This window comes from Hemiscyllium ocellatum, chromosome X (assembly GCF_020745735.1).
Source record: "Hemiscyllium ocellatum isolate sHemOce1 chromosome X, sHemOce1.pat.X.cur, whole genome shotgun sequence".
NCBI lineage: Eukaryota > Metazoa > Chordata > Chondrichthyes > Orectolobiformes > Hemiscylliidae > Hemiscyllium > Hemiscyllium ocellatum.
In genome coordinates this window covers 22293591-22321167 of record NC_083453.1, presented here as the reverse complement: position 1 = coordinate 22321167, position 27577 = coordinate 22293591, and the positions used below count along the sequence as shown (strand labels likewise).

The window sequence follows — 27577 nt, the reverse complement described above, 5'->3', positions numbered from 1 at the left end:
GGCAGGCGGAAGGACAATGCTCTGGGAATGACTTCATGTGACTGACAAACTTTAGTTAGTTTTAGCAGGAGTTTTTAAAGGTTTAGTTAACTTTTTAAAATAACATTTTAAATATTTATTGATTGTAGGCGATCGTTAAAATCAGTTTGTAGCACCAGGCGATTCTAAGACTTGGAAATATTATGATTTTTATTGAATGATTATTCTTTCGGAAATCTTGGAATACTTTACTAGAAGTTTGCTGCACGTTGTAAGTATCTCGATGGACTTTTGTAATGTAATTGCCCAATGAGACGGTTTGAAAAGGCGAGGGGGACCAGCTTGTGACCGCCGGAGTGATTTCTAAATGGCTCCCTCGCGAGCTTGCGCCCGCCAAAGCGAAAGGAAATTAGTGTTAATTAAAATAGACAGTTGTGGTGAAATGCGTGATTTCCACCATAAATTGTAATTTTTGTCGAGTATATGTATTTTTTTTAGAAGAGTCCTCTCCCTTTGTAGCAGTTAGGGGTCTGCTGGAAGGGCGACAAAAGGATTGCTTAATGCCGCCACGTGCGAGAGATCTAACGTCGGTTTATCTAATTTACTGTCAAATAAACAGAGAATTTAATCAAACGTTTTAAATTTTCAGCGTAATATCTCATGTCTCGTTTTATTCTGACACAAGGTGGGGGAAGGATAGGGAGAGCGAGAGAAGTCCCCCTATTCCTTCCCTCCCCAATAAGGTGATTCACCTTTTCACAGTTTATTACAAGTATTGTTATCTCAACACCGAATTTGTTCAATCAAAAGCGATTTGAGAATTAATTAAAGCCTTCTCCAAGGAAGCCCTGCCTGAAGCGGCTCGGTGTTTTGCTGAGGAGGATTGTGCATTAGCTCTGGCTAAGATGGCAGCAATGCGTGTGCTTAGGGTTGGATTTTGTTTTAAAACACGAATCGTTTTTCGGATCTGGCACAGCCATCAAAACTAACTTTCTTTTTAGGGTTGTGGTTATTAAGATCTTAAACAAGAACTTTTTTTATGTAACAAAGATAAAGTGGACACTGTTTGCTCACTTAACGTTTCCGTAGTGCTACTATATTGCAAAATGAGTGAAGGGAAGGGCGCACTGAATTTAGAGAGTGAGGTCGGACTTCATTCAAAGAAGCACTTGAGCAAATGAGAGGAGGGTTGGCGTTGTAGCAAGAACAATTGCTAAAAGTGGGGGAACAACGTTGAGGTATAGACGGGTAATATATGCTAGCCAGCTATATCCATGTCCCACCAAAAAAAAATTAGTGGAGGTTTAACCTGACTGCTGTTCCATGTGCTCTCGATCTTTCACCCAGGTCAGGTGACTCCTTATGTAGTACTGTACAGATTGTGCCTTATGAATACAGTACAGTGTAATTTCAGATTCTCAAGTACTCATGGCGTCGGCTCAGAACTGGGAAAAGTGATAAAATCAAGATGGTGAGCCCACATTTGTTTTGAGTGAATTTGGAGCTGGGAGGCTCTTGGTTCAGGAGGAGTGATTGGGAGGCAGGTCATGTCCTTGAAGTCAAAGAGCAGCTGTAGTGTCTGGGTTGGTTTGTGTTAGTCTGTTGCGAGTTGATGGGTTTAGTTTCCCCCCCACCCGCCTGCCCAAGGCAGCTGGTGATTGTAAAGAGGATGGGGCAAATGTGGAGAGATATAGGTGAGGTTGTGATTGTTGCCCACTGACATTCTGAAAGTCTGAAACCATGCTGTGGTGACACTGGCTTTACATCACTAAATTCATAAACTTTGTCCATTTATAAATGATATGACTGTCAAGTCTGGTGCAGAGCGTGAGTGAAAGTGGTGCTTTCGTTAAGTGTATATCTGGAGTATTTGAGATTCTGCTCTTTTCTTTTTCCTTTTGAGATTGCTCTATGAATTGTTAACTTTCCAAGCAAATCATCCTGCAACTTTAAAACAAAATTTGCTTTTCCTCTTCCCCCTGTTTTTTTTTCCACTTTTAATAGTGCTTGAATGGAAACATGAGTGCCAATTAGATGAAGTTTTTGCTGTAATTAAAAACAAAGTAGTGTGGATGCTGGAGATCTGAAATGAGCAGAAATTGCTGGACAAATGCAGCTCTGACATTCACTTGGTTTTCTGTTCACAGATCTGCCGAGTATCTCCAATTTCTCTTTTACTTGGAGCTATTTGTTTTGTTTGGATCAAACCAAGGATTTTGCTTTTTTTTGTCGGAGCGGTTCTTTTTGTCAGTCATGTTTCAATGCTGCTTCGATTATGCAAGCCTTGATGTGTTACTTGAAGCTTTTTGATCCACCGTCTCCTGCCCCATATTTCTCCAAGGCCCCTCAGGAGTGGGAAGGAGTTCACTCCGATCACTTCCCCCTCCCCTCACTTTAGAAGTAAAGAAGATGGCAAAGACTGTGTTGATTTTGAAACTCGCAGCTCAATTATAAGTCAGCTGACCCTTTTGAGTTGCCCATTTGACGCTAAGTTATGAAATTAAATGTTGAATGTTATTCCCCACTTTGACATTTGTCACTCCCTACTAAGAGGAAAATACCAAAATCGTTTGGAGGCATCTCCAGAAGGAAATGATTAATGTTACAGATTAATGACCTTTTGTCAGAAAGATGTAATTTGATAATGTCCAGATAATAAACATCACATAAACTGGCCAGATGTTTGTCAGAGTACCAGGGATAATTCCTCTTCTCTGCCTTAAAATAGTCATGGGATATTTTCCAACTGTGTGTAAGTGGGGCCTTGGTGCTCAGCTGAAAAATGGCATTCCCTTACTGCTCCCCACTGAGTCAGAATTAATACCACATTAAATTCCTTTGCCTCATTTTAGATAACCAGCCATAGTTCATAAAGGTAATTGCCATCAGTCTTCATTGGGTAGACAGTTGGTTATGTAGAGTCAAGAGTTGTACAGCACAGAGTGACCCTTTGGTCCAACTTGTCCATGCTGACCAGATATCCTAAATTAATCTTGTCCCATTCACCTGCATTTGGTCTATATTCTTCTAAACCTTTTCTATTCTTATGCCCATCCAGATGCCTTTTGAATGTCATTGTCATTGTACCAGCCCCCACCACTTCTGGCAACTCATTCCATACATGCACCACCCTCTGAGTGGAAAAAGTTGCCCTTGGGTCACTTTTTAAATCTTTTCCCCTCTCACCTTTAAACCTATGCCCTCTAGTTTTGGCCTCCCCTGCTGTGGGGAAAAAGTTGTTGGCTATTCACCTTAACCATGTCCCTCATGACTTCATAAACCTCTAAGGTCACCCCTCAGCCTCTGATGCTTCAAGGAAAATAGCCCCAGCCTATTAAGCCTCTCCTTATAACTCCAACTTTCCAACCCTGGCAACATCCTTGTAAGTCTTTTCTGAACCCTTTCAGGTTTCACAACACCTTTTCCTGTAGCAGGGAGACCAGCATTGAACGCAGAATTCCAAACGTTGCCTGACCAACATTCTGTACAGTTGCAATATAATCTACCAATTACTATACTCATACACTAGCCAATGTAGGTAAGTGTACAAAACGCCACTATCCTATCTACTTTTGACTCCACCTTCAAGGAACTATGAACCTGCACTCTGGGGTCTCTGTTCAGCAACACTCTCCAGGGCCTACTTGGAGTATGTGTCCTCGCCTGATTTGCCTTGCCAACAGGCGACATCTTGCATTTATCTAAATTGAACTCCATCTACCACTCCTCAGCCCATCTGATTTAAGGTCCCATTGTGCTCGGAGATAAACTTCTTCACAGACCAATTTTGGTGTCACCTGCAAACTTGTTACAAATTCCTCCTATATTCACATTTACATTATGGGAGGGTGGTGCTCTTATGGTGCAGTGGTCGTATCCCTACTTCCCTGCTGGGAGATCCAGGTTCAAGTCCCACTCGTTCCAGTAGTGTGCTCCAGAGGGTGCTCCACATCTGAACAAGTTGATTAGAAAATATCTAGAAATGAGTTGGGGTTCTTGTGGTACAGTGAGTGTTCTACCTGCCCTGGACTCTGAACAGGTTGATTTTAAAACTATATCTATAGCTTGAGAGGCATCGCTGTGAAATGTGGGTTAAGATGAGGAGGTAGATTACTTAGATTAGATTACTTAGATTAGATTACTTAGATTAGATTACTTAGATTAGATTACTTAGATTAGATTACTTAGATTAGATTACTTAGATTAGATTACTTAGATTAGATTACTTAGTGTGGAAACAGGCCCTTCGGCCCAACAAGTCCACACCGACCCGCTGAAGCGCAACCTACCCATACCCCGACATTTACCCCTTACCTAACACTACGGGCAATTTAGCATGGCCAATTCACCTGACCCGCACATCTTTGGACTGTGGGAGAAAATCAGAGGAAACCCACGTAGACATGGGGAGAATGTGCAAACTCCACACAGTCACTCGCCTGAGGCGGGAATTGAACCCAGGTCTCTGGCGCTGTGCCACTGTACTGCTGCTGCAGAGGACTGAACCTGTGCTTTTGACATTTATTCTGTATTACGTTCTAACGGACCAAATTGAGCAGGGCCCCCACAACCTCCTAACAATTGTAAATGTTGCAGTTGTACTAGCCACCACCACTTCATCTGGCAGCTCATTCTGCACACGTACCACCTCCTGTGTGAAAACATTGCCCCCTTGGTCTCTTTTATATCTTCCCCTCTCACCCTAAACCTATGCCCTCTAGTTCTGGACTCCCCACTTCAGGGGAAAGACTTTGTCTATTTATCCTATCCATGCCCCTCATGATTTTATAAACCTGTATAAGGTCACCCCTCAGCCTCTGATGCTCCAGGGAAAACAGCCCTAGCCTATTCAACCTCTCCCTATAGCTCAAATCCTCCAATCCTGGCAACATCCTTGTAAATCTTTTCTGAACCCTTTCAAGTTTCACAACACCTTTTTTTAGATTGGTAGGAGACCAGAATTGCACGCAGTCTTCCAACTGTGGCCTAACCGATGTCCTGTATGGCGGTGACATGACCGCTCGAGGGAGTCCAGAAATAGAGGGCATAGGTTTAAGGTGAGAGGGAAAAGATATAAAAGGGACCTAAGGGGCAACTTTTTCACACAGAGGGTGATACGTGTATGGGATGAGCTGCCAGAGGCTGGTACAATGACGACATTTAAGAGGCATCTGGATGGGTATATGAATAGGAAGGGTTTGGAGGGATATGGGCTGGGTGCTGGCAGGTGGGACTAGATTGGGTTGGGATATCTGGTCAGCATAAATGGGTTGGACCGAAGGGTCTGTTTCTGTGCTGTACATCTCTATGACTATGACTCTATTGCCTTTATGTGCAATCAAACCCGTTTTTGTAATCTTGGGGAAAATCCAAACTGCTGGACCTTGACCCTTTTGTATCCAAATCTGACTGACTCAGGAGGCTGAAGACACTGCATTAAATGGAGACAAAACAGTGAGCATTGCTTGCAGCTTTGACACACTTCTCTGAATTCTGGAATGGTTACTGTGCAAGAGGAGACCATTCAGCCCATTGTTTCTGCCAACTTTCTCTTGTTTCTTGCTTTCAACCTCTCCCTCTAACTTCCATTTAGCACAGAGTATGCATACCAGATTTGGAGAAATCAAAACAAAGACTTCACTGGAAAATTTGCTAAAATATTCTTTAAATTGCTGGCTTTTTTCCCCTGTAAATTAAACCTCAGGATTGAGCAGAATCTGCCAATGCAGCTTTTGTTGCCTGAGGCAATGAACAGTTGATAACGGAACAGACACAGCTGTTGTCATAGTGATGGCATTGGCTGCTGGATGTGAGGTTAATAACTTTTATACATAAAACCTGTGTTTATTTGAAAAGGTTTCTTAAAAATTGCAGGGAAGTTGGGAAAGAGCAGGCAGTCCAACTAATGCAACTCTTTCAAGAGCTGGTACAAACACAGTGGCATGAGTAGCTGAGTATGTTGTATGATTCTGTTTTGTCTGAGAATTGAAGCCATTTTCTTTTAAAAGTCTGTGACTGGTTGGTTCATAGGGTACTTAATATTCACCTGTAGATTGAAGCTTTGCTTCTGAATCTTCACCTTTTTTTTGTTTTTGTCCCCACCAAACACCTTAATTTTAAACAAACACCTTGACTGTGCTAATATGTTGTGTTACAAGTGTCATAAAGTTGAAATGAAAGAGACTTGCATTTATCTTTTCCCTTTTCTAACCTCTGGGTATCCCAAAATACTTTATGGTCAAAGTATTTTTGAGGTTATAATCACTCTTGTGATGCAGGAAGTATGGCAGCTAAGTAATTCAGAGCAAGATCCCACACAGTAAGTTGATAATATTTTTTTTAATATGCTGCTGCTTGAGGGATGAGCATTGGCTTGAAGACCTTTGGGAAGAACTTCCCTGCTTTTCAAGTGTCAAGGAACCTTTTCATGTTCACCTCATTGTGTCTCTTAATGTCTCATTCTCCTAATAGTGCAGTGAAGCACCAGGTGAATGGTGGCTGTCTCCTCTGTGAACAAAGACGTAAAATACAAACTGCGCTTTAGCTATTAACCAGCTTCTAGGCAGATTGTGGTCATTGCTGAAGAACTTTTATATAATGTCTGTTCTTTTATATTATTTTCTTTAGGTCTGTATTCTTGGTTATAAGGCTGAACAGCTCTTTAGTCATCTGCAGATGATAATCCACTTGAGTCTGCAAACTTCTCCAACTTGGCATCCCACCCGGTATCTCCCCTTTTTGCCTCTATGACCTCCTCCCTCCCACTACAGCTGATCCTTCTGTCAAACCACTTCTCATTAAGAAAACAAACTATCATTGTCCTTGCTTTTGGTTACTTCTACTGAAACATCAATATCTTGGAAGATGATTACAAGTTTTTTGGGCGAGTAATTTGATTTGTAGACAGTATCACCGTTGAACCTGATCCTGTTTACACCTCTTTGTTTTTAGAAGGGATAACTGAATTGTAGTATGGAGTTGAAGCCTTAGTTATCCCTGTGTTTTTTTTTCGCTCAATTTCTCATAATAGTCAGGTGGGTTCGAATCCCACCACTGCCATTGCTACTGATCATCTGTAACGGCGCAGCTCGTTGAAATGCTGTTGCCACCACTGATGTAGTTCTGTTCAGAACAAAATTCGTTTAGTGGGCGGCACGGTGGCACAGTGGTTAGCATTGCTGCCTCACAGCGCCTGAGACCCGGGTTCAATTCCCGACTCAGGTGACAGACTGTGTGGAGTTTGCACGTTCTCCCCGTGTCTGCGTGGGTTTCCTCCGGGTGCTCCGGTTTCCTCCCACAGTCCAAAGATGTGCAGGTCAGGTGAATTGGCCATGCTAAATTGTCCGTAGTGTTAGGTAAGGGGTAAATGTAGAGGTATGGGTGGGTTGCGCTTCGGCGGGTCGGTGTGGACTTGTTGGGCCGAAGGGCCTGTTTCCACACTGTAAGTAATCTAATCTAATCTAGACAGTACAGTCGTGTTTTATGTTTCTGGCCTAATACATAAAATGTGGGTCCAAATTTCTTGCTGTGACAATTTGATAAGCGTTCAAATTCTCAATAGATGTCATTAAAAATCTGGAAATAAACATCAGGTTTCAGTGAAAATGACCAGAAAGCAATTGGATTGTTGTAAAAGCCCATCTGGTCATATAATCATTTGCATCAAGATATTTGTTTTCTTCCCCTGCCTGACCTATATAAGACTCCTATTCCAATAGCAACTAATTTTTTAACTGCTCTCTGAAATGACTTGATAAATTACCCAGTTGTGCAATTACTTTCTTGAGAGCTGCTATGGATGGGCAATAAATGCCAGCTGTGCCAATGATGCTGGGAATTCATTATTTCTGAAGATGCAAAGACCATAAATACAGTGCTCCTAATGCCTGGAGTTAGCTCAATTAATATTGACTGAGAGTCCTTTTAGACTAGCTGGTTTACTACTATATTAAGGGGTGTCTGTGAAACCAGAGTAGTGGAGTTCTTAGTTTTTAAATGTTACTTTGACTGGAAGGAACTGTCCTTTCACTCCTCCCATCTCTGACAGCAATACTTCACTGCAGGAAGAAGGGAAGGTTTGGAAAGGAGCCACTAGCTGATGTAATTGACTGTTCTTCCAGCTTCCCTTTGCCCCACCAAACAATGGCACAGCCAAGATGAGAGCGCTTGCTGGTGCACTGTCACTGTCTAGATGCTGGAGGCTATTGGTGTTTTGGCGCAATGTAGGACTCTGGTTGTTGAATTCTGCTGACCAGTGAATGGAGGCAAGTAGGTTTGGGTGGCTTTTGATATAGTAAAACTAAGGTCCCATTTGATTAATGAGATGAGCATTAAAGAAGTCACGGTGTTAGTTGAGAAGGAATGCGGAGTTTCAATCAATATTCACCCAACAGCAGCACCAAAAAGACAGAATATCTGGTCTTTGTGTTTCTGTGTGGAACCTTGCTGTGTGTAAATTAGCTGCTACATTTGCTTAGATATGACAGACTATCTGTACTTTGGCTGTAAAGGGTTTTGGGACAACCTGAGGTTGTGAAAAACACTCTATAAATGCAGTTTTTCTTTTAATCAAAGAGCACTAGTGTTAGTTGCGTAAGATGTCTTGAGTTTGGGTCCACCCAGGAAGTTACCGGAGTCAAATCCCAGGCTCTTTGGACACTTAGCATGTGTTGGGGATTCTCAGGATATGGCTATCATTCCCAATTGTCTCTTGAAGATTAATGACCATCTTAAACTTTGAGGTTTCTGTGGTGAAGGTGCTCCTACAGTACTGTTCGGGAGGGAGGTCTAGATTTTAACTGAGCAGTGATGAGAGAAATGCTGGTATGTTTAGGTTAAGATTGTAAGATTTGAAAATTCTTATTCCCCTGTGCCTAACGTCCTTATTCTTTAGACAGTGGGGTTTGAGTGTGGCTGGTCTTGTTGGGGTTATGATGTTTCATCTGGCTAACTTTTATACTTGTGCAATTCATATGTGAATAATAGATATTTGGGTGGTGAATTGTGAAAAGCAAAAGTAGGACTTTTTTAAAAAAAATGTTTCTTTTCAATCTACCCAGGTGATCGTGAGGAGGGAACAAGTGCGTGCGTGGTGGCAAAATGCAGCAGTATGAACCTGTGGCAGAGATTGGAGAAGGGGCCTATGGTACTGTTTACAAGGCACGAGACTCTCTGAGTGGAAAATTTGTTGCTCTAAAAAATGTGCGGGTTCAAAGAAATGAAGATGGCCTGCCCCCGTCGACTGTGAGGGAAGTGGCCCTTCTGAAACGGCTGGAGCATTTTGACCATCCCAATGTTGTAAGGTGAGGGTGTTAAGATTGGGGGCTTGGGTTTGATCTTTTAGTTTGACTGACAGCGGCCACCTCACTGTGCCTTTGGACATCTTATCCCCTTAGGCTTTGTCATACACGTGTTCACTGTGTCTCAACGCCTGTGATCCAGGGTATTAATTCACACAACATGGACTGCCTCAAAATACCAGTCAGCATTTATTAAACAAACATCAGATTACTGGATCCTATCCTATAGCTGCTAGGAGTGTGGGAGGTTTTAGTTATTTCTCCTATTCTCCTCCTCTTGGTTTCCTGCTCACCCCCCTGTTTTAGCCAAGTGCGTGTTCAGCTGTTGGGGGCACCATCAAAATCCAAGCTGAATAATTGATGATATGTTCAACAAAATCACTGGATAGTGACTGACAGTGGAGGTCCTGACCATATGTCCCCTTCTCAATCCTGGTCACTTATTGCATACTAGCTAACCCAGATTGGAGGTGGAAGCTTCCACCTTCTGATACTTGTGCACGGTATTTCTCCCATCGAGCTGACCACTTATTGTTTTTGATCACCTCTACTGATTTGTACATAGATTTTGTACTTGCTGTGACTCGACCCGAGTCAAAGGTTTTAAGGTTAATGTTCCACTCTGAATACAAAGCGCAAAAATTTAGGCTGCCGCTCCCAATGCAGTACACATTGTTTGTGGGAGCTTGCAAACTATTTGGTCACCACTTTTCCTACACCACAGCAGTGACTAAGCTGCAAAAAATGCTTTGAGATACCTTTTAACTTTTGCAAGGTGTTTTATAAACACAAACCTTTTATGTTGTCTTGCATGTCCCTGTGTTTGCTGTAATTAAGAAATTAATTTGCTACAGAGCTGAATGAACTATTTTAAGCTTTCATTCCTCAGGAAGTGGGATGTAGGAGCCACATTGAATGCTGACTATGTAAATGTCTTGTTTCCTCTTTGGGTAGATTGTGAAAAGTTACTGATTTGAACTCCCATCCTGTTAATGCATTTCAAATCAAATGTTTGTGCCTGCCAGGAAGGCAATGGGATTGTGCCTGTCTATCATGCACAGTGAGTCAGGCATTTGGAATGGAGTTGTGTTCTAGACAGTTTTTGTTTTGCATGTTTGAAGGATGTGAAGGTCTTGGAGCAATTCTGTGATAAGGCACGGCTGTTGGATCTTGACGCTCTGGTATTGTGCAACCTGTGGTGGTACCTAATTCACCAGGTGGGGTTTGGGGCTGGTGCTCTAGGGGAATCTGACCAGTGTGTACTTACTATGGCGTGCTGGTAGCACATTGGTTTATGCCATTTTGATGCTGTGTGTGTGTGTGTGTGTGTGTGTGTGTGTGTGTGTGGTGAAGAAATGTTTTAAACAAGACTGGAGTTTTCAAATTTGGTGGGTAACAGTGGGGAGAGAACCAATTGTACAGTGTCATCTGACCGTTGGCAGATATGCTGCAATGAATGGGCACATTTCTTCTCCTGGGATACTCATGGGACTCTGAAGAGGGATTTAATTTTTGAGAATCTCAGAACTTTCACAAACGTGTTGTATCTAGGAGCCCATTGCATGTGTCGATTGAGATGAAAAAGCTGCTGTCAGGAAGTGTTGGTGTAGGCGAACAGACACAATTTCTCATCCAGTTGTCCAGTGTTGCATCATACACTGCTTGGTTATCAATCCAGAGAAATAGTATGTTAGCTTGTCAGGGAATGGCAGAGGAAGAATCCGTCAGACTCCTGTAAAATTTAAAGGTCCTGTGTCATCAGTTGTCATCTGGCCTCATGGAGGTTGCTAACTTGTTGGCCCACGGTATGATGTTGGACCTGTGTTGTGGGCCGTGACCCAGGAACACTTGGATTGCAGGCCTGTTCCAAACTTCTCCACTTTTGTCAAATCAGGTGAATTTTTTTGGGATGGTCTGCCAAATCCCAAAACAGTTTGCACAGGCACTTTTGACACCGAAGAAATCTGTGTCAAAGACTTTCTGATTTTTATTTGGTGCACTCTGTCTTGTTCTAGCAGTGTGCTGACTAAAGACTAAAACTTGAGTCCTAAGTGTACATCAGCCTGAAATGATAGAATGCTTATTGTCTGACTGACAGTCTCCCTTGTTACATAAATTATACTTTATGCTCGCTAACTACTTACCAGTTAATTTCCCCTGAAGTAAACTGATGTACTACTAGGCACAGAGGCATCCTTTGTTTACTTGTGTACAGTATACTGGGTGTGGTCAGCCAGCTCTGAGTTACCCCCCCCCCCCCCCCCAAATTGTAGAGATTCTCAGTCCCCTGTTAATATTGTTCAGCCAGGGCTTCCTGGGACAATCAAGGATCATGTAATCAATACGATTCACTTGGTTCAGGCGACTAAGTTCCCTCCACTCCTCTCGCCCGCCTTGTCTGGACTGTAGCCTGTCTCTTGTGTCTGGAGTGTCTCAGGAGAGTTTCCTCCCCTGCCTGGCAGCGTATAGAGGCTGCATTCCATCTCTGACTCTGAAGTTTCCTTGACGCTAGACGGAGATGGAGAGCCTGTGGTTTCCAACAGTCCTCCTGGCTGTTCGGAGGGGGCGGATGTGTTTCGCTCCCGCACAGTTTGCGAGGTAACAGCTTTCAGGTGATACATAAAGTTTGTTTAGGACCACTTTGCCGACCTGACCTCTCATTAATCTTGGAGACGGTGAGGACTGCAGTTGCTGGAGATCAGAGTGCATTGCTGGAAAGTCGATATTTCGAGCATTAGCCCTTCATCAGGAATAATTTCTGATGAAGGGTTATGCTTGAAACGTTGACTCTCGCTGCTCAAATGCTGCTTTTCCAGCACCGCACTCTTTGACTCGCATTATTCTCATTTGCCTCATACCCACACAGGGCCGTTTTCATGGTTCCAGCAACAAACTTGGTTCACCCCGAATTAAATTGTTTCTCAGGCTTAGAGGAGGCATGTGGCCAGGATTGGCATTCCTGATGTTGTTTCACAACCACTACCCACCCCCCTGCTCTAGGAATATCAGCTTTAATCTATTGCAGAGTAGTCTTTCCATCAACAACTCTGCTGGAGCTATCCCTGTTGTTGTGTGAGGGTGGTCCTATAATTGAACAGGAACCAAGACAATTTGGTATCAAGTGACACAATAGGCTGTTGCTTTAAGCCTGCTTTCAACGTTCGGGTGGCTCTTTCTGCTAGACTATTGGATGATGGATGGTGTGGAACTGCCCTTTTTGTGCCAAAAACTATTCAACTTCAGCAAATACTCAAATTCCCTGCTGGTAAATGATATCCATTTGTCAATGCTCAATACTTCCGGGAGTCAGTGCATTGTAAATTATGCTTGCAGCTTCTCCATAGTTATCCCTGAGTTTGCTGAGTGGACTTTATGCACATCTAACCACTTTGGGCATTCATGATGACTGGGAACATTGAGCCCATGAAAGGACCAGTATAGTTGATCGAGTCAAAGGTTTACCTGGCCATTCTCATAAATGTGGGGCCACTGTTGGGGGCAACTTTTATCCTTTATTGACAATCTGGGCACTGCCCCACCAGACATGGCTTCTTGCTAGCATCTTCAGGGGTTTCCAAGATGGAGTTCAGCCAGTATCTAGCAGTGACCTTTCATTCTGGAGAACGACCCTTGCTCCCCAAAGTAATATGTCAACCTCTCTGGTGATCTGGTTTCACCAGGTCCAGAAAACTTTTAATCCTGGTTGTGATGGCCCTCTACCTGCCCCATCACAACCAGCTGTTTTAATTTTGTTCAGACTGGATCTTTGTGTCCACCGTCTGATATCGTCAGTTATGACTGGAAGTGTTCAGAAAGTTTAAAACTGGAATGGACTCTTTGAGTGATGACACCACCAGTGGAGTAACTGTCAGTCAGAGGCAGCTCAAGGCATCACTTGACTTCCTGGACTGTTCTAACTTTATTTCTATGCACTGAGAATAAGGGACCAATGCTGAATTCTGAGAGAAACTGTGGGTGGCACTGTTTTGTCTTCAGTAGCCCTAGCAGGGGTTTGTGATCTGTTACTATAATAAATTCCTGCCTGTAAAGGTACTGTTAGAACTACACAACAAAATGACTGCCAAATCTACCTTCTCTGGGCATATTTACATTCAGCGTCAGCTGAAGTCTGGGAAGCATATGCTATTGGGCCACTGGTGAGTCAATATCGTACAGCACTACCTCTCGCTTCAGATTGTAGTGGGCCAATGCCTCATGCCAGCTGCTTCACTTCCCTGAATGCTGCTACATGGCTACGTGACCACTTCCAAGGCTGACCCTTTTTTCAATAGCAGGTGGAAGGGTGCCAAGATGGAGGCCGGGTTACGTATGCATTTTCCATAATAATTCTGGGGTTCCTTTGGTTGCCCTCACTTTATCTTCCAACAAGTGTAACCTACTTTTGTGACTCTGTAACCAAAGTTGGTCACTTGGGGTGCCTGGAACACACACTTTTTTTTCCCTTTTATTTTTAAGGCATACATCCACTTGGGAGAAATGTTTAAGCACTATGTCCAAGTTCTCTCTTCATTGCTCTTTCTGGTTGTTAGCACATCATCCAGGTAAATGGCAATTTGGGATAGCCCTTAGAATGTTCTCTGAGGTCTGCGGAAAAGGACGAAGAAGGTGCTTAGTATGCTTGCTGTTATTGGTCAGAGCATTGAGTACGGGAGTTGGGATGTCATGTTGTGGCTATACCGGATATTGCTTAGGCCACTTTTGGAATACTGTATGCTATGCAATTCTGGTCTACATGCTATAGGAGGGCATAAGTTTAATATGAGGGTGAAGATATAAAAGGGACCTGAGGGGTAACTTTTTTTCTGTCTCTTGGTGGTGTGTGTATGGAATGAGTTGCCAGAGGAAGTGGAGGAGGCTGGTACAATGACAACATTCCAAAAGACGTTTGATCAATATTGTAACAACCCTTGCCTGAAGATTCTATACACTGGAATATTGAACTGTCAGTCCTGTCCTGAGTCAACCATGTTTCTGTTATAGCAATGATACCATATTCCCATGTGTAATCATCTCCCTTACTCACAAGGCTCCTTGCATTAAAATAAATGGCCACCAAGCCTTGCTCCCTTATGCCTTGACCTGACTATGTACACGCTACCTTCCATACTGACTTCGAGTTTTCAATACTTATGCATCACCCCTTGCTGTAACTGCCTGTCCGTCCTTGTTGCTGCAGGTTGTTTGATGTGTGTGCGACAATGAGAGCGGACAGAGAAACTAAAGTCACTTTGGTGTTTGAGCATGTCGACCAGGATCTGAAAACTTATTTGGAGAAAGCACCGTCACCTGGCCTACCAGCTGAAACGATCAAGGTAAAAAGCAAAACTGTCTGACTATTTGAGGCAGGCCTACTGCGTTTCTTTGACCCTTATTTCAGCCATGTACTAACTAGAAAAGAGGGTGTGTCAGATGAGGCTATAGTGATGATCTGTGACCCACAGATGGGACAGGTGACTTCTTTTTAAAAAAAAATACTGTTGAGAGTTCAGGGAGTGTACTTTGATGTCACTGCTGAAATCTGCTTGAATTAGAATTGACTTGAAATGAAAAATGACCAATTCTCCTTTTGTTAAAAAAAAGTAGTAACTGAAATATGCACAGAAATATTGGACATGCCTAGCAAATCAGTCAACATATGTGGTGAGTTGAGTGTATGGTGTTTGAAAAGCGCAGCGGGTCAGGCAGCATCCTGAAGGGCTTATGCCCGAAACATCTTTTCTCCTGCTCCTCAAAAGCTGCCTGACCTGCTGTGCTTTTCCAGCACTGCACTCCATTCTGATCTCCAGTATCTGCAGTCTTCACTTTCTCCTAGGATCTGTGGTAAGTAAAGATTAGTTTTTGTTCCAACGATGCCTGTATTTCATAATTCTTATCCTCATGTTTTTATTGCTCCATACCCTCTCCCCTCCCATTGTCTGTAATTTCTTCCAGCTCCCACATCCCTTTTGACATCCCTGCACTCCTCCATTCTGGCCACTTTCCATGTTTCAATCACTCCCCCACCAGTGGCTGTGCCTTCAACTATCTGGGCATGCTCTTGTTCCCTCCCTTTCAAAGGCTCCTTTAAAACTAACCTCTCTGACTGCATTTTGGTTGCCTGTCCTGATGCCTCATACTGCTTAGTAATTTCACACAACACCAGGTTATAGTCCAACAGGTTTAATTGGAAGCACACTCGCTTATGGAACGCCGCTCCTTCATTAGGCGGCACAACCACCTGATGGAGTCATGCTCCGAAAGCTAGTGTGCTTCCAATTAAACCTGTTGGACTATAGCCTGGTGTTGTGTGACTTTTAACTACGTACACCCCAGTCCAACACCGGCATCTCCAAATCATGCTTAGTAATTGCTCCAGGAAAGTACCTGAAGGTCTTGTATAGCACCTTCTAATATGATATAAAAGTACAAGTAGTTGTGGTGTTTTTGGCCACTGACCTGATTTTCTTTTTATCTTAACATTCCCTAACAAGCTCTGGTAGGTTGCAGAGAAATGAGCGGTGTGAATCATTGTGTCTCTACACAAATTTGAGCATTGAATTCTGGTACATGGGCAGTTTGGGAGAGAAGTTCTAGTATTCTAATCCTATTTCTCAATGAAAATCCCAAACCACCACATTGGGTGACCAAGAAAAGATTTGTTTTCACCACAGAACAGAGTTAAAGCACCCATCAGTAACTCAGTCAGCAGAGTGTTGAATAACCTGGTTGGGGGAAGGAGGTTGTACTTGGCCCTTTTCATGCAAACTCTCCTCATGGATTTTTTTTTTGTTCTTGTTTGTGGACAGGATCTGATGAATCAGTTGCTGAATGGTTTGGCATTCCTTCATTCTCAGAGTGTGGTGCACCGGGACCTTAAGCCAGAGAACATCCTGGTGACCAGCCGGGGACAGGTGAAGCTGGCTGACTTTGGCTTGGCTCGTATCTACAGCTGCCAGATGGCCCTCACTCCAGTGGTAAGCACAATTGAAGGCTGTAGGCCTTGTAAGGAGGTGAGCGGGCACTGAGGCGTTCAGATCAAGAAAGCCACCGGTTCACGTGCTCCCACTGGGCTAGGTGAGCTGGTCTTGGTGACAATGGTTCGTTGTATGTGGCAACTTATTGGTGTAAGATACTGTTCAGGCATCCCTTGTCTATGGTTGTTCCTTGGATGCTGCCTGACCTGCTGTGCTTTAACCAGCAACACATTTTCAGCTCTGATCTCCAGCATCTGCAGACCTCACTTTTTACTCCATGGAGCCAGAGCTTGACATGAATTCTAAGTACAGGAGAAGGCTGCTGAGCCCCCCTAAGCTTGTTCTGTGATTCAGTCTGATCATAACTGCGTACCCCATTTGGGATTCAGTTGACTAGCTCCTTTGAAGGACACTGGCACAATGGTCAGACTGGCTCCCTTCAGTGCTAAATCATTCTGATTCAAAATCCACAATTTAGCCAAAATGTAGTCATATCCTTACTTAATTTTGAAATATCAATTTCCATCTTTTAAAATCTTCAATTCTCCCCCAGCTTCTACTACTTTTTTGAGGAGAAGGGTTGGGGAGCAAAAATTGGGAATATATTGAATTGAGATTCCTGAATGATCCCATAAATTTAAGTTACTTTATACTTGATTGTAATCTGATGTATTTAACTCTTCAGGTGGTGACCCTGTGGTACCGTGCCCCAGAAGTACTATTACAGGCAACATACGCTACTCCTGTTGACATGTGGAGTACAGGCTGTATCTTTGCTGAGATGTTTCGACGAAGGTCAGTACTGAAAACCAAACCATTCACTCCAAAGATAGGGCCAATGGCTACAGTACAGACGGTTATATGTTGTCCATTGGAACACGACAGATTAATTTTTTTTGGTTTATTGACTTAGTATGAAATGGCGATTTTAACTGTCCTGTTGACATGTCCTGGTGCTGCAATATGGTGTTCAGTTTGGAATAGTTCGTTCAAGATTGCAAGGATTTATCACTGTATGGATTTAAAAAAAATGGTATTCTATCTAACTTCTGGAATCGGCACGTTTGGTTTGTAATTTACACTGTGTCCTGAGTTGTTTGGTGTCTCTCACCAAACTGGATTGTTTTGCCACCAGGGACTCTAGTGTATTGCAGCCTTGGCAAACAAGAATGGTGTATCGGGAGCATTATTAGAGGGCCGTGGAACTCTATTCTGATTCAGCTTTCATAATTTAGACCGTGTCTCTCTTCCTCTTGCCCCTCTCCAAACTCCTCACCAGTTTTTATACCGATCAGACGAGGCCAGGATTGATTTCTTGCTCTGATTTGTTAATGTCAAAGAGGGCATTATTCCCTTTGCATGTTCAGTGTCCCTTAGGTGGGAGTGGAGAGAAATTGGTCAGCTTCTTAGATTGTTGCTAAACAGTGACACCTCCTGGAGACTATATGTTGGTGGTAGCCCTTCAATAGCTAGCCAGCCAGCACTTTGTGTATGATTGGTGATTGTCTTGGCTGGCTGTGGACTTCCTTCCCTAGGAAGGGAGCACGTGACTGGGAGAGAATTGGAGGGGTGTGTAACAGGATAGGAGATTCACATTTAAAGCCAGGTTGAATTCCATACTGCACTTTTAGTCTGTATCTCAATCAAGCAACTGTCTTGCCTCTTACTGGAAGAATCCAAATCATATGTACTGGAGGGTTGCAATTTTCTGAGGATGTTTGTGTTTTTGTTTGAAGCTTGCAGGAAACTTTTGGAATTGAGGTAAGTGCTGTAACTTTTCATTTTTAAGCATTATTTTTGAACATGTTGCTTGGTGTTGAACTAAGGAAACTAACAATTAATCCACCTGTGCTGCACACATGGAATAATGAATGTCAAATTGGTGCAATCGATCCTTTTTTTTTCCTTTCTAGAAAGGACCCACACTCCACATCAAACCCAGTATGATTCCAGTGTGCTAATTGCAGCATCTGTTTTTAGTGGGGGGTGGAGGAGGAGTCTGATTAATTCTGCTGCCACCCAGAAATACTCCTAGCTCTTATCTATAAGAGCATAGTTCGAATATATGTACTACATTTGGTTCTTGGGGGCAGATCCACAGATGTGACTTGGGTTCAGGTATAAGCGTGTCTTCTGCTCCTGTCTCATTTGTCTTGTCATTTTGGTTTTGATGGCTTTGATTGAATTTTAAGACTTTGTTTGAAAAAAACAGTTCTGAGGAAGGGTCACTGAATTCAAAATATTAACTCTGATTTTTCTGCACAGATGCTGCCAGATCTGCAGAGATTTTTCCCTCCATTTCTGTTCTTGTTTAAAACTTTGTAGTTCTATTGTATTAGGTTTTTGGATTGATGTCACCCATTACTTCAATGCAGTCTGGAATACGTAGTCTGTAACTTGGCAGAAATTTGGTGTGTTGTTGATTTTAAAATTTTTAGTCAGAGCTCATGCCCAAGCTTATCTCAAGGTAATGCTTTGATCCTGTCTGTTGCTAGTTAATGAAGGAACCCGGTTTTTCAAAATTGTAAAATTTATCTGTAAATTCAAAGAACTCCCAATAATGAGAATTAAAAGTATTTGGCAGCTGTAGTTGTAGTTGAATTTGAAAAAGAACTATTGTGGGAGGAGTGTAACACTGTCAGACATGCTGGGTGGCCTTTCTGACTCATGATGGTATGTCTGCAGGAGCCACAGACAGACAGACCTGCCTTAGGCTTTGCCATGACTGACATTGAAGGGTGGTCTTCAGTTTGTGCTGGTTTTGAAACTAATGCTGCATATGTTGAGCCTTATTGTGTCAAAGCCAAGACTCTGTTGAAACCTGCGTCATTTGCTGGATTCTAGTGTATTTCCCTTTAACAAGGGCAGCAGCTGTTGTCCCTACTTAATCCCTGAAATGAGGCCAAGTTGCTTTTTTTTTGTTAACGGGACTGCATAACTGTCGTGCTTTTTTAAAAAATCCTACATTTAGAAAGCTACTGTTATGTCAATTGAATCGACTAATACCTCTTTATAATTAGTTCAATTTATTCAAGTTGTCTGACTGCATGCTGTCTAGCTTTCCATAAATTGTTTACTGCAGCATGTGTTTGCTTGGTGTTCAGGCTCCTTTTTTGCTCTGCCTCAACACTACCATAATTGAAACCTCCAAGAGAAACGTTTACTGCTCTGGCATGAAATACTTTGTTTTCCTCCCCAACCTGTAAGTTTCTCTTTGACCTAATTTAATGAGGTGTGCATGTTGCTGGTAAGCCCAGCACGCTTTGCCCTCTAAGATGGTGGTCACCCACCACCTTGAACTGCAGGCTGTGGTATAGGTACACCTGTGCTGTTGAAAAGGGAGTATTGAAAAAGCCGTAGTAAATTCTGTGGTGCATCTTGTACAAATATAAGCATCAACCAGAACCATCCGCTTTCCATTTGTTTGTGGTCCTCGGGACTCAGCAGAATGGAGTGTTGCATGGATTTCAAAAGTCAGTTTCCCTTAATACCTTGATGTCCTCCTCTTTGAATTCTAGCGATGACCCTGAATAAAGATTATGGGTCAGTGAGACACTTCTGAGTTAGAAAGTTGTGGGTTTGCATCTTTCTCCAGGGACTCGTTCACAAAAATCTCCAGGCTGACACCCCAATGCCTGATCAGGGAATGTTGTCTTTTGGGTGTGATATTAAGTAGGGCTCCATCAGCTCCCTCTATTGAATAAAAAGCACTTTTGAAGAGCCAGGGGAGTTATCCCCAATATCTCAACCAAAACCTATCCATTAACTTAAAGGTGTTTTTGCAACATAAAGCACTTATCAGGTCGTCTGTTTTTTTTTGGTGGAGCTTGCTGTGTGTATATTGGCTGTGTTTGCTGCATTGCAACAATTGCAAGACCTCAAAAGTACTGTAGTACTTTTGCTGAAAAGTGCTTTGGGGGCACATGTGAAAGGCGCTAAATAAATGCTAGTATTTTTCCTCTAACTCCTCCTCCTAAAGATGGTTCATTACTTGTAGGCTTCATACAGCAAATGGAGATATGTTGAACCATTAGGCTTGTATTGTTCAAATGAAGTGTAACTGACAAAACTGTCTTTTTACAGGCCTCTGTTTTGTGGGAAATCGGAACTTGACCAACTAGGAAAGATTATTGAGTAAGTGTATTTGATGTGTACGAGGGAGGGAGGTGGGGTGGGGGTGGGGGTCTTCCAATTTCCAGTGGGTGGACTCCGAGATGGGGCCCTAAACTAGGCTGAGGTTCACTGGGAGGTGGGTACAGTTGAAGGGAAGTTGGTGGGGGAGGGGGTTCATAGTGCAACCTGGGGAAGTGCTTTGGGGAGGATAGCAGGAGATTCTGGCTGAATAGAGTATGGTGGTACTGACCTGTTGTTTATTGCATGCGCAAAATTGGCTGTCGCATTTCCTATATTGCAATAAAGACGAGAATTCAAAAATGCTTGTAAAGTTCTTTGAAAAGTCCTGAGATTGTGAAAGGCGCTATATAAATGCAAGTTTTTAAAAAAATATCTTGGCTGATTTACATTTAGCCCTTTGCATCTCATTGATTGCTGGCTCCATTTGTTAAAAATAACTGACTGTTGGCATCTGGGAAAGTTGACGCATTGCATTGGCTAAAGGCGCAAATCTTAAAACTGACTTTCCAGGTTGTTCCTAGTTTTAGCTTGGCTGTAGTACACTGGTAATTGAGAATGGGAACTTCTCTGCTTTCAGCATGACTGGGCTCCCGGCAGAGGAAGATTGGCCAGAAGATGTGACGCTTCCACGAAGCGCATTCCCCAACCATCCTCCGCAATTGGTCAAGTCTTATGTACCTGAAATCGATGATTTGGGAGCAGAGCTGCTATTGGTGAGATGGACTCTTGGGCAGAAAATCCACAAACTCTCAATTTAAGAATGAAATTTCTGGCTTTGAAGCATAGGAATCCAGAGGACAGCTCATTTTGTCACCTTTTGGCTGAATATTCATTCCAGCCTCCATGTAGCTGGAATCTGTGTCCCAGGAAGGCAGATCATGGGAGGGTGTAGACCCTGTTGACCTGAGCTTTACAATCAAATGGACCTTAAGGTGGCTTTGAGAATTGAGTATTTTTGAGAGTTTGTGGTATCTGCCAGTCAGTGTGGATGAGGGGTGGAGGGGATATTGACAACCAAGCCCCTGTCATTCCTATTTTTGACATGAGGCTGATTACAGTACCCAGGGAGTGGAAAGGTACAGCATCTATTTGCTAAGATTTGCTTGAGCAGCAGTGGAGTGTGTGCGTGTGTAACAACTCTACTAGGCTCAGTTAGTGCAGCAATACTTGATTCCTTTTTTTTTAACCTGTCTCTTAAACCACTGCATCTTTGACTACTTAAATATCCTCTCCTATTTAGAGGAGGAGCAGTTGGTATAAGGATCGCTAATTATGTTGTACAGTAATAACTCCGGATATCTGAAGTATGTCATAGAATATCTCCAGATCATTTTACGATAAATACAAATGAGGAAATAGGTTTGATCCATCTTCATTTTGTTTCTTTGTCCAATTTGAACCTGTACACATTCCTTTTCCACTGACCTATTGGTCAGTGTTTACTTATCTGCTGTTTTACCTTCTCTGCTGCATATGGTATACATTTTTTTGATGTTTGTCATTAACATCTGCAAACAAAAACAAGTTTCTCCAGTCAGTCCTCGCAAATCAATCTCTTGGTGCAAAAGATCAACATTGTACTACTTCTCCTGAACTGCAGCTAGGTGTGAATGTTGCCTGTTTGTTCTGGTAACTCTTGGTTGCTGCCTGACCAGACCACTCTACAGTTGGAGCATAGCTTCTTCCAATTTATGCTTTGTTCTTTGGCTAGTTTTCTTCTGTATTTGATTGGCTTTGTTGCTTGCAGCTCACCAGTTGCTGGACATACTGAGTTTTTCATAGGCAGCTAAGAGAGGAAACGAATGGTTATCCTTTCATCGAGCTTTCTGTTCTGGTTTTTTTTTTCATGCAGAATGTCCCCAGTGAGGGACAGACTGTGCTGGAAAGACAGCAGGTCAGCTAGCTGTGAAGAGAAAAGGTGGGGCTACATCTTTGCTTTTTGCGCATAAAAAAAGCAAGTGAGCACCGTTTAAACGTGACCACAAAGCTGTTGTGTTGTCACTACTTAAAATGCAGCTGATTTATGATTGCCCTTCCCGAAGGGCAATCTTCCATCCTTCCCTGGTCTGGGCCAATTAGTCATACAGCACGGAAACCGATCCTTCAATCCGACCAGTCTGTGTCAACCATAATCCCAAATAAACTAGTCCCACCTGCGTGCTCCTGGTCTGTATCCCTCCAAACCTTCCTTCTTCTTCTTGTACTTATCAAAATGTCTTTTAAATGTTGTAGTTGTACCCAAATCTGCCACTTCCTCTAAATTATTCCACACATGAACAACCTTCTGTTCTGGAAGAGAAAAAATTGCTCCTCGTGTCGTCTTCTAAATCTGTCCTCTCCACTTTAAAAATGTGCCCTCTAGTCTTGAAATCCCCCATCCTGGGGAAAAGACACCTACCCTTATCTATACCCCTCATTACATTCTAAACTTTTTCAGGTCACTTCTCCACCTTCTATGTTCCAGTGAAAAAAGTCCCAGCCTTTCTTTATAACTCAAACCTCCATACCTGGCAACATCCTGGTAAATCTCTTCTGAACCCTCTCCAGCTTAATATGCTTCTTATAACAGGGCAACCAGACCACAGTATTCCAGAAGAGGCCTCACCAATGTCTTGTACAACCACGATGTGGAGGTGCTGGTGTTGGACTGGGATGGACAAGGTCAAAAACTATGACACCGGGTTCTAGTCTAACAGGTTTATTTGAAAACATTAGCTTTTGGAACCTGATGAAGGAACAGCGCTCTGAAAGTGTGTTTTCAAATAACCTTCTTGCACTAGAACCTGATGTTGAGATTTGTTGACCTTGTACAACCTCAACATGATGTCCCAATGTCTATACTCAAAGGACTAAACAATGAAGGCAAGCATGCCAAATATCTTTTTTAACCATGTGATGCAAATATGGTTGATTCCTAACTGGCCTTGATGTGAGTCATGCAAACTACCTCCTTTGTACAAGGGTAACCGATCATGAGCTACCCAGAGGATGAATTACATTAGATGTACAACATGGAAATAGACCACTCGATCCAATTTGTCCATGCCGATCAGATATCCTAAATTAATCTAATCCCATTTGCCAGCATTTGGCCCATATCTCTCCAAACTCTTCCTATTCATGTAGCCATCCAGATCCCTTTTTTAAATGCTGTAATTGTATCAGCCTCCATCACTCCCTCTGGCAGCTCATTCCATACACTCATCAAACTCTGAAAAAGCTGCCCCTTGCGCCCCTTTTATATCTTTCCCCTCTCATCTTAAGCCTATGCCCTCTGGTTCTGGACTTCCCTACTCTTTGGGGGGTGGGGGGGGGGGGGAACGGAAGACCTTAGTTATTCACCCTATCCATGTCCATTGTCTTTTTTATAAACCTCTGTTCCAGGGAAAACAGCCCCAGCCTATTTTTAGCCTCTCCCTATAGCTCAAATCCTCCAACCCTGGCAACATCTTTAAATCTTTTTTGAACCCTTTCAGGTTTCACAGCATCCTTCCAATAGGAAGGAGACCAGATCTGCATGCGATATTCCAAAAGTGGCCTAAACAACATCCTGTACAGCCTCAACATATCCTCCCAATTTCTGTACTCCATGCTCTGACCAATAAAGGAAAGCATACAAAATGCTGCCTTCTCTATCCTATCTACTTGCGGCTCTACCTTCAAGGAGCTTATGAGCCTGCACTCCAAGATCTTTGTTCAGCAACCACTCCCCAGGACCTTACTGTTTAAGTGTATAAGTCCTGCTAAGATTTGCATTCCCAAAATGCAGCACCTCTCATTTACCTAAATTTAAACTCCATCTGCCACTCCTTGGCCCATCTGATCAAGATCCCATTGTACTCTGAGGTAAGTTCCTTCACTGTCCAGCACATCTCCAATTTTGGTGTCAGCTGTGAACTTAGTAACTCTGATATTCACGTCTAAATCCATTATACAAATGAGGAAAAAGCAGTGGACCCAGCACCAATTCTTGCAGCATATTGCTGGTCACAGGCCACCAGTCTGAAAAAGTCTTCTACCCAACCTCTCGTCTCCTACCTTCCAGCCAATGTTGTATCAAAATGGCTAGTGCTGTCTCTGAATTCTGAGATATAACCAGTGTACTATGTGGAACCTTGTCAAACGCTTTGCTGAAGTCCATATAGACGATGTCCACTGCTCTCCTGTCTTCAATCTTTGTCACTACTTCAAATAAAAACTCAAAACAAGTGAGACACCATTTCCCATGCACAAAGCCATTTTGATCGTCCCTCATCAGTCCTAACCTTTCCAAATGCATGAAAATCCTGTTCCTCAGGATTCCCTCCAACAAAGTGCCCACCACCGATGTCAGGCTCACTGGTCTATAATTCCCTGACTTTTTCTTGCCACCTTTTCATAAATAATGGCACTACGTTAGCCAACCTCCAGTCTTCTGGCACCTCGCCTGTGGCTGTTAATCCAAGTATCTCAGCAAGGGGCTCAGCAATCGCTTCCCACAAAGTTCTAGGATGTACCAGATCAGGTCTTGGATTTATCGCTTTAAGACATCTAGCAACATGACCTCGGTAATATGGGCACTCTTCACAATATCATTAGAGAACTTAGAGAAGTAAATAGTTTCCAAATCCTCCTCCACAGTAAATACTGCTGCGAAGTACTCGTTTAGTATGCTCCCCAATATCTCCTGCGGTTTCACACAGTTGGCCTTATTGATCTTTTAAGGAGCCCTATTCTCTTCCTAGTTACTCTTCTGTCCTTTAATATATTTGTAGAATCGCTTTGGATTCTCATTAACCCTATTTGCCAAAGCTATCTATTGTCCTGTTTTTGGCCTCCTGATTTCCCTCTTGAGTATACTCCTCCTGCCCTATATTTGAGGGATTCATTTGATCCCAGCTGTCTACATCTGCCATTTGCCTCCTTTTTGGTGACCAACGCCTCAGTTTCTCTGGTCACCTAGCATTCCCTGCACCTACCAGCCTTGCCCTTCACCCTGACAGGAACATACTGCTTCTGGACTCTTGTTATCTTATTTTTGAAAGCCTTCCACTTTCCAACTATCCCCTCCTTTTTTAAACCTGTGAACAGCTTCTCCTAATCAATTTTTGAAAGTTCTTGCCTGATACTGTCTGATCTAGGATCCTTTTTTCATTACTGTTTTAAAACTAATAGAATTATGATCACTGGCTCCACTACTGACCTCAGTCACTTGCCCTGCCTTATTTGCCAAGCAAAGGTCAAGTTTTGCTCCTTAACTATTAGGTACAGCCATATACTCTGAGTAAGAAACTTTCCTTGCACACACTTAACAAATTCCCTCCCTCCGATCTCTTGACACCATGGCAGTCCCAGTCTGTTTGGAAAGCTAAAATCGCCTGCCATCACAGCTTTATTATTCTTACAGATATGAGACATTTACAAATTTTGCATCTCTATTTCCTGCTGACTATTGGGGGGTGTCTACAGTTCAATCCCAATAAGGTGATCATCTCTTTCTTATTTCTCAGTTCCACCTAAATAACTTCACTGGATGTATCCTCTCTAAATACAGCTGTAATATTATCCCTCATCAAAAATGCCACTCCCCATCTCTCTTGTCCCGCTTTCTATTGCATCTATACCCTAGAACATTAAGCTGCTAGTCTTGCCCTTCCCTGAGCCAAGTCTCTGTAATCGCTATGATATCCCAGACCCATGTTGCCAACAATGTCCTGAGTTTATCTGCCTTACCTGGCAGGCCTCTCACATTGAAATAAAGTTTAATTTATCAGTCCTACCTCATTTTCCTCCCTTGTTCTTATTTGCCTTGACTATTTGATTTGTTCCATTTCTCAGCTGTAGCAGTCTCAGACTTATTGCCTTTCTCACTAACTCTTTGAGTTCTGCCCCCTTTAAAAAAAATAGTAGTTTAAAGCCTCCTGGGTAGTGCTAGCAAACCTCTCCACCAGAATATTGGTCTCATTCCAATTTAGGTGCAACTTCTGTCCCACTTTTACAGTTTACTTATATGCTAGAAGAAATTCCAATGATTCAAAAATGCTCAACCCTGGCACCTGGGAAGCAACACACCATTCTGATGTCTCATTGGTTGCAGAAATGTCTCTGTGATCTTAACTAGAGTTCCCTATCACCATTAATTGCTTAGAACCTGACATACCCGTCTCTAGTTACCCGACTGTCAGTGCTATGTTCCCCTGAGAGTCCATCACACCCTCAGTTTTCCAAAACCGCATACTCGTTTGAGATGGGGATAGCCACAGGAGACTTCTACACCTACCTGCCTATCCTTCCTTTCCTAGAGGTAACCTATCTACCTGACTTTATCTGTAGTTTTTCTACCTTCCTGAAACTGCCATTCATCCCACCTCCTGGTTCCTGTAAATTCCTCACTGCATGGTTTGGTTGGAGCAGCAGGTAGAGGCAATTTGATAGGAAATGCATTTGATTGCAAATCCTACAGACATAATGATCAAGAACATTGAAATTCTCCCTAATCTCTCTCATTCATCAGGAAGAGCACATCACTCCACTAAAGGCCATCTCTGCAATCTACAGACTTAGTCTTGTTGCTCTAAAAGCACTGCTGTAAGATAACTTTTTACTTTTAAAATGTAAAACATGAGACCGATCACAGTAAAGCATTTAAAAAATGCCCTCCCCTACTCACTTATAAAATTTATTTTTTTTTGTAAATCTGAGTCTTGCAAATATTTAGTTTGAAAAAATGACCTTGCGCTGTTAAATCAAATTTCATGTGACAAATCATCGGTGAGATTAGTACTGTGAATATTCAGGAGCTTGCTGATAGAACGTTGATGTTTTGCTTTCTTTTCAGGAGCTATTGGCATTCAGCCCTCATAAAAGAATCTCCGCTTTTGACGCCCTGCGACATCCTTATTTTCAAGGCCAAAGTCCTGAAGTTTAAGATCGATAGCGAGCTGAGGATAAGAAACTGCCTGTGCCTTTGTCTGCAAATCATCACTTGGGTGCTCCTGTTACAACTGTCCTACAGACTTGCACTCAGGATAGGGAGGGAGGAGGGGTGTTTCACAGAAAACTGAGCATTAACCAACTGAGGGCTTGTCATAGTTTGCAAAATGTTTTTCCTTCTCATGTTGATTTGTAAACCCTACTCCTTTGGCAAAGTGTGTGCAGCCTGAAATGTATAATTGAGTGGCTCTTTTGGGGCATCTCTTCTTCCCCCTCTCC

The 27577-nt window shown here is 42.8% G+C and overlaps 1 protein-coding gene across 2 annotated transcripts; it reads left to right on the top strand.

Moving 5' to 3' along the window:
- On the top strand, positions 1 to 27577 carry cdk4 (cyclin dependent kinase 4). Of its 2 annotated transcripts, none has more exons than XM_060821110.1 (8): positions 1 to 250; positions 9039 to 9281; positions 14476 to 14611; positions 16133 to 16252; positions 16938 to 17047; positions 20336 to 20386; positions 20964 to 21099; positions 27204 to 27577. In XM_060821110.1, the coding sequence occupies exons 2-8, from the start codon at positions 9079 to 9081 to the stop codon at positions 27291 to 27293; spliced, it is 846 nt and encodes a 281-aa protein (XP_060677093.1). In that variant the 5' UTR covers positions 1 to 250; positions 9039 to 9078; the 3' UTR covers positions 27294 to 27577. The 2 variants fall into 2 exon arrangements, with proteins under 2 accessions (XP_060677093.1, XP_060677092.1); XM_060821109.1 differs by having other exon boundaries at positions 16085 to 16252.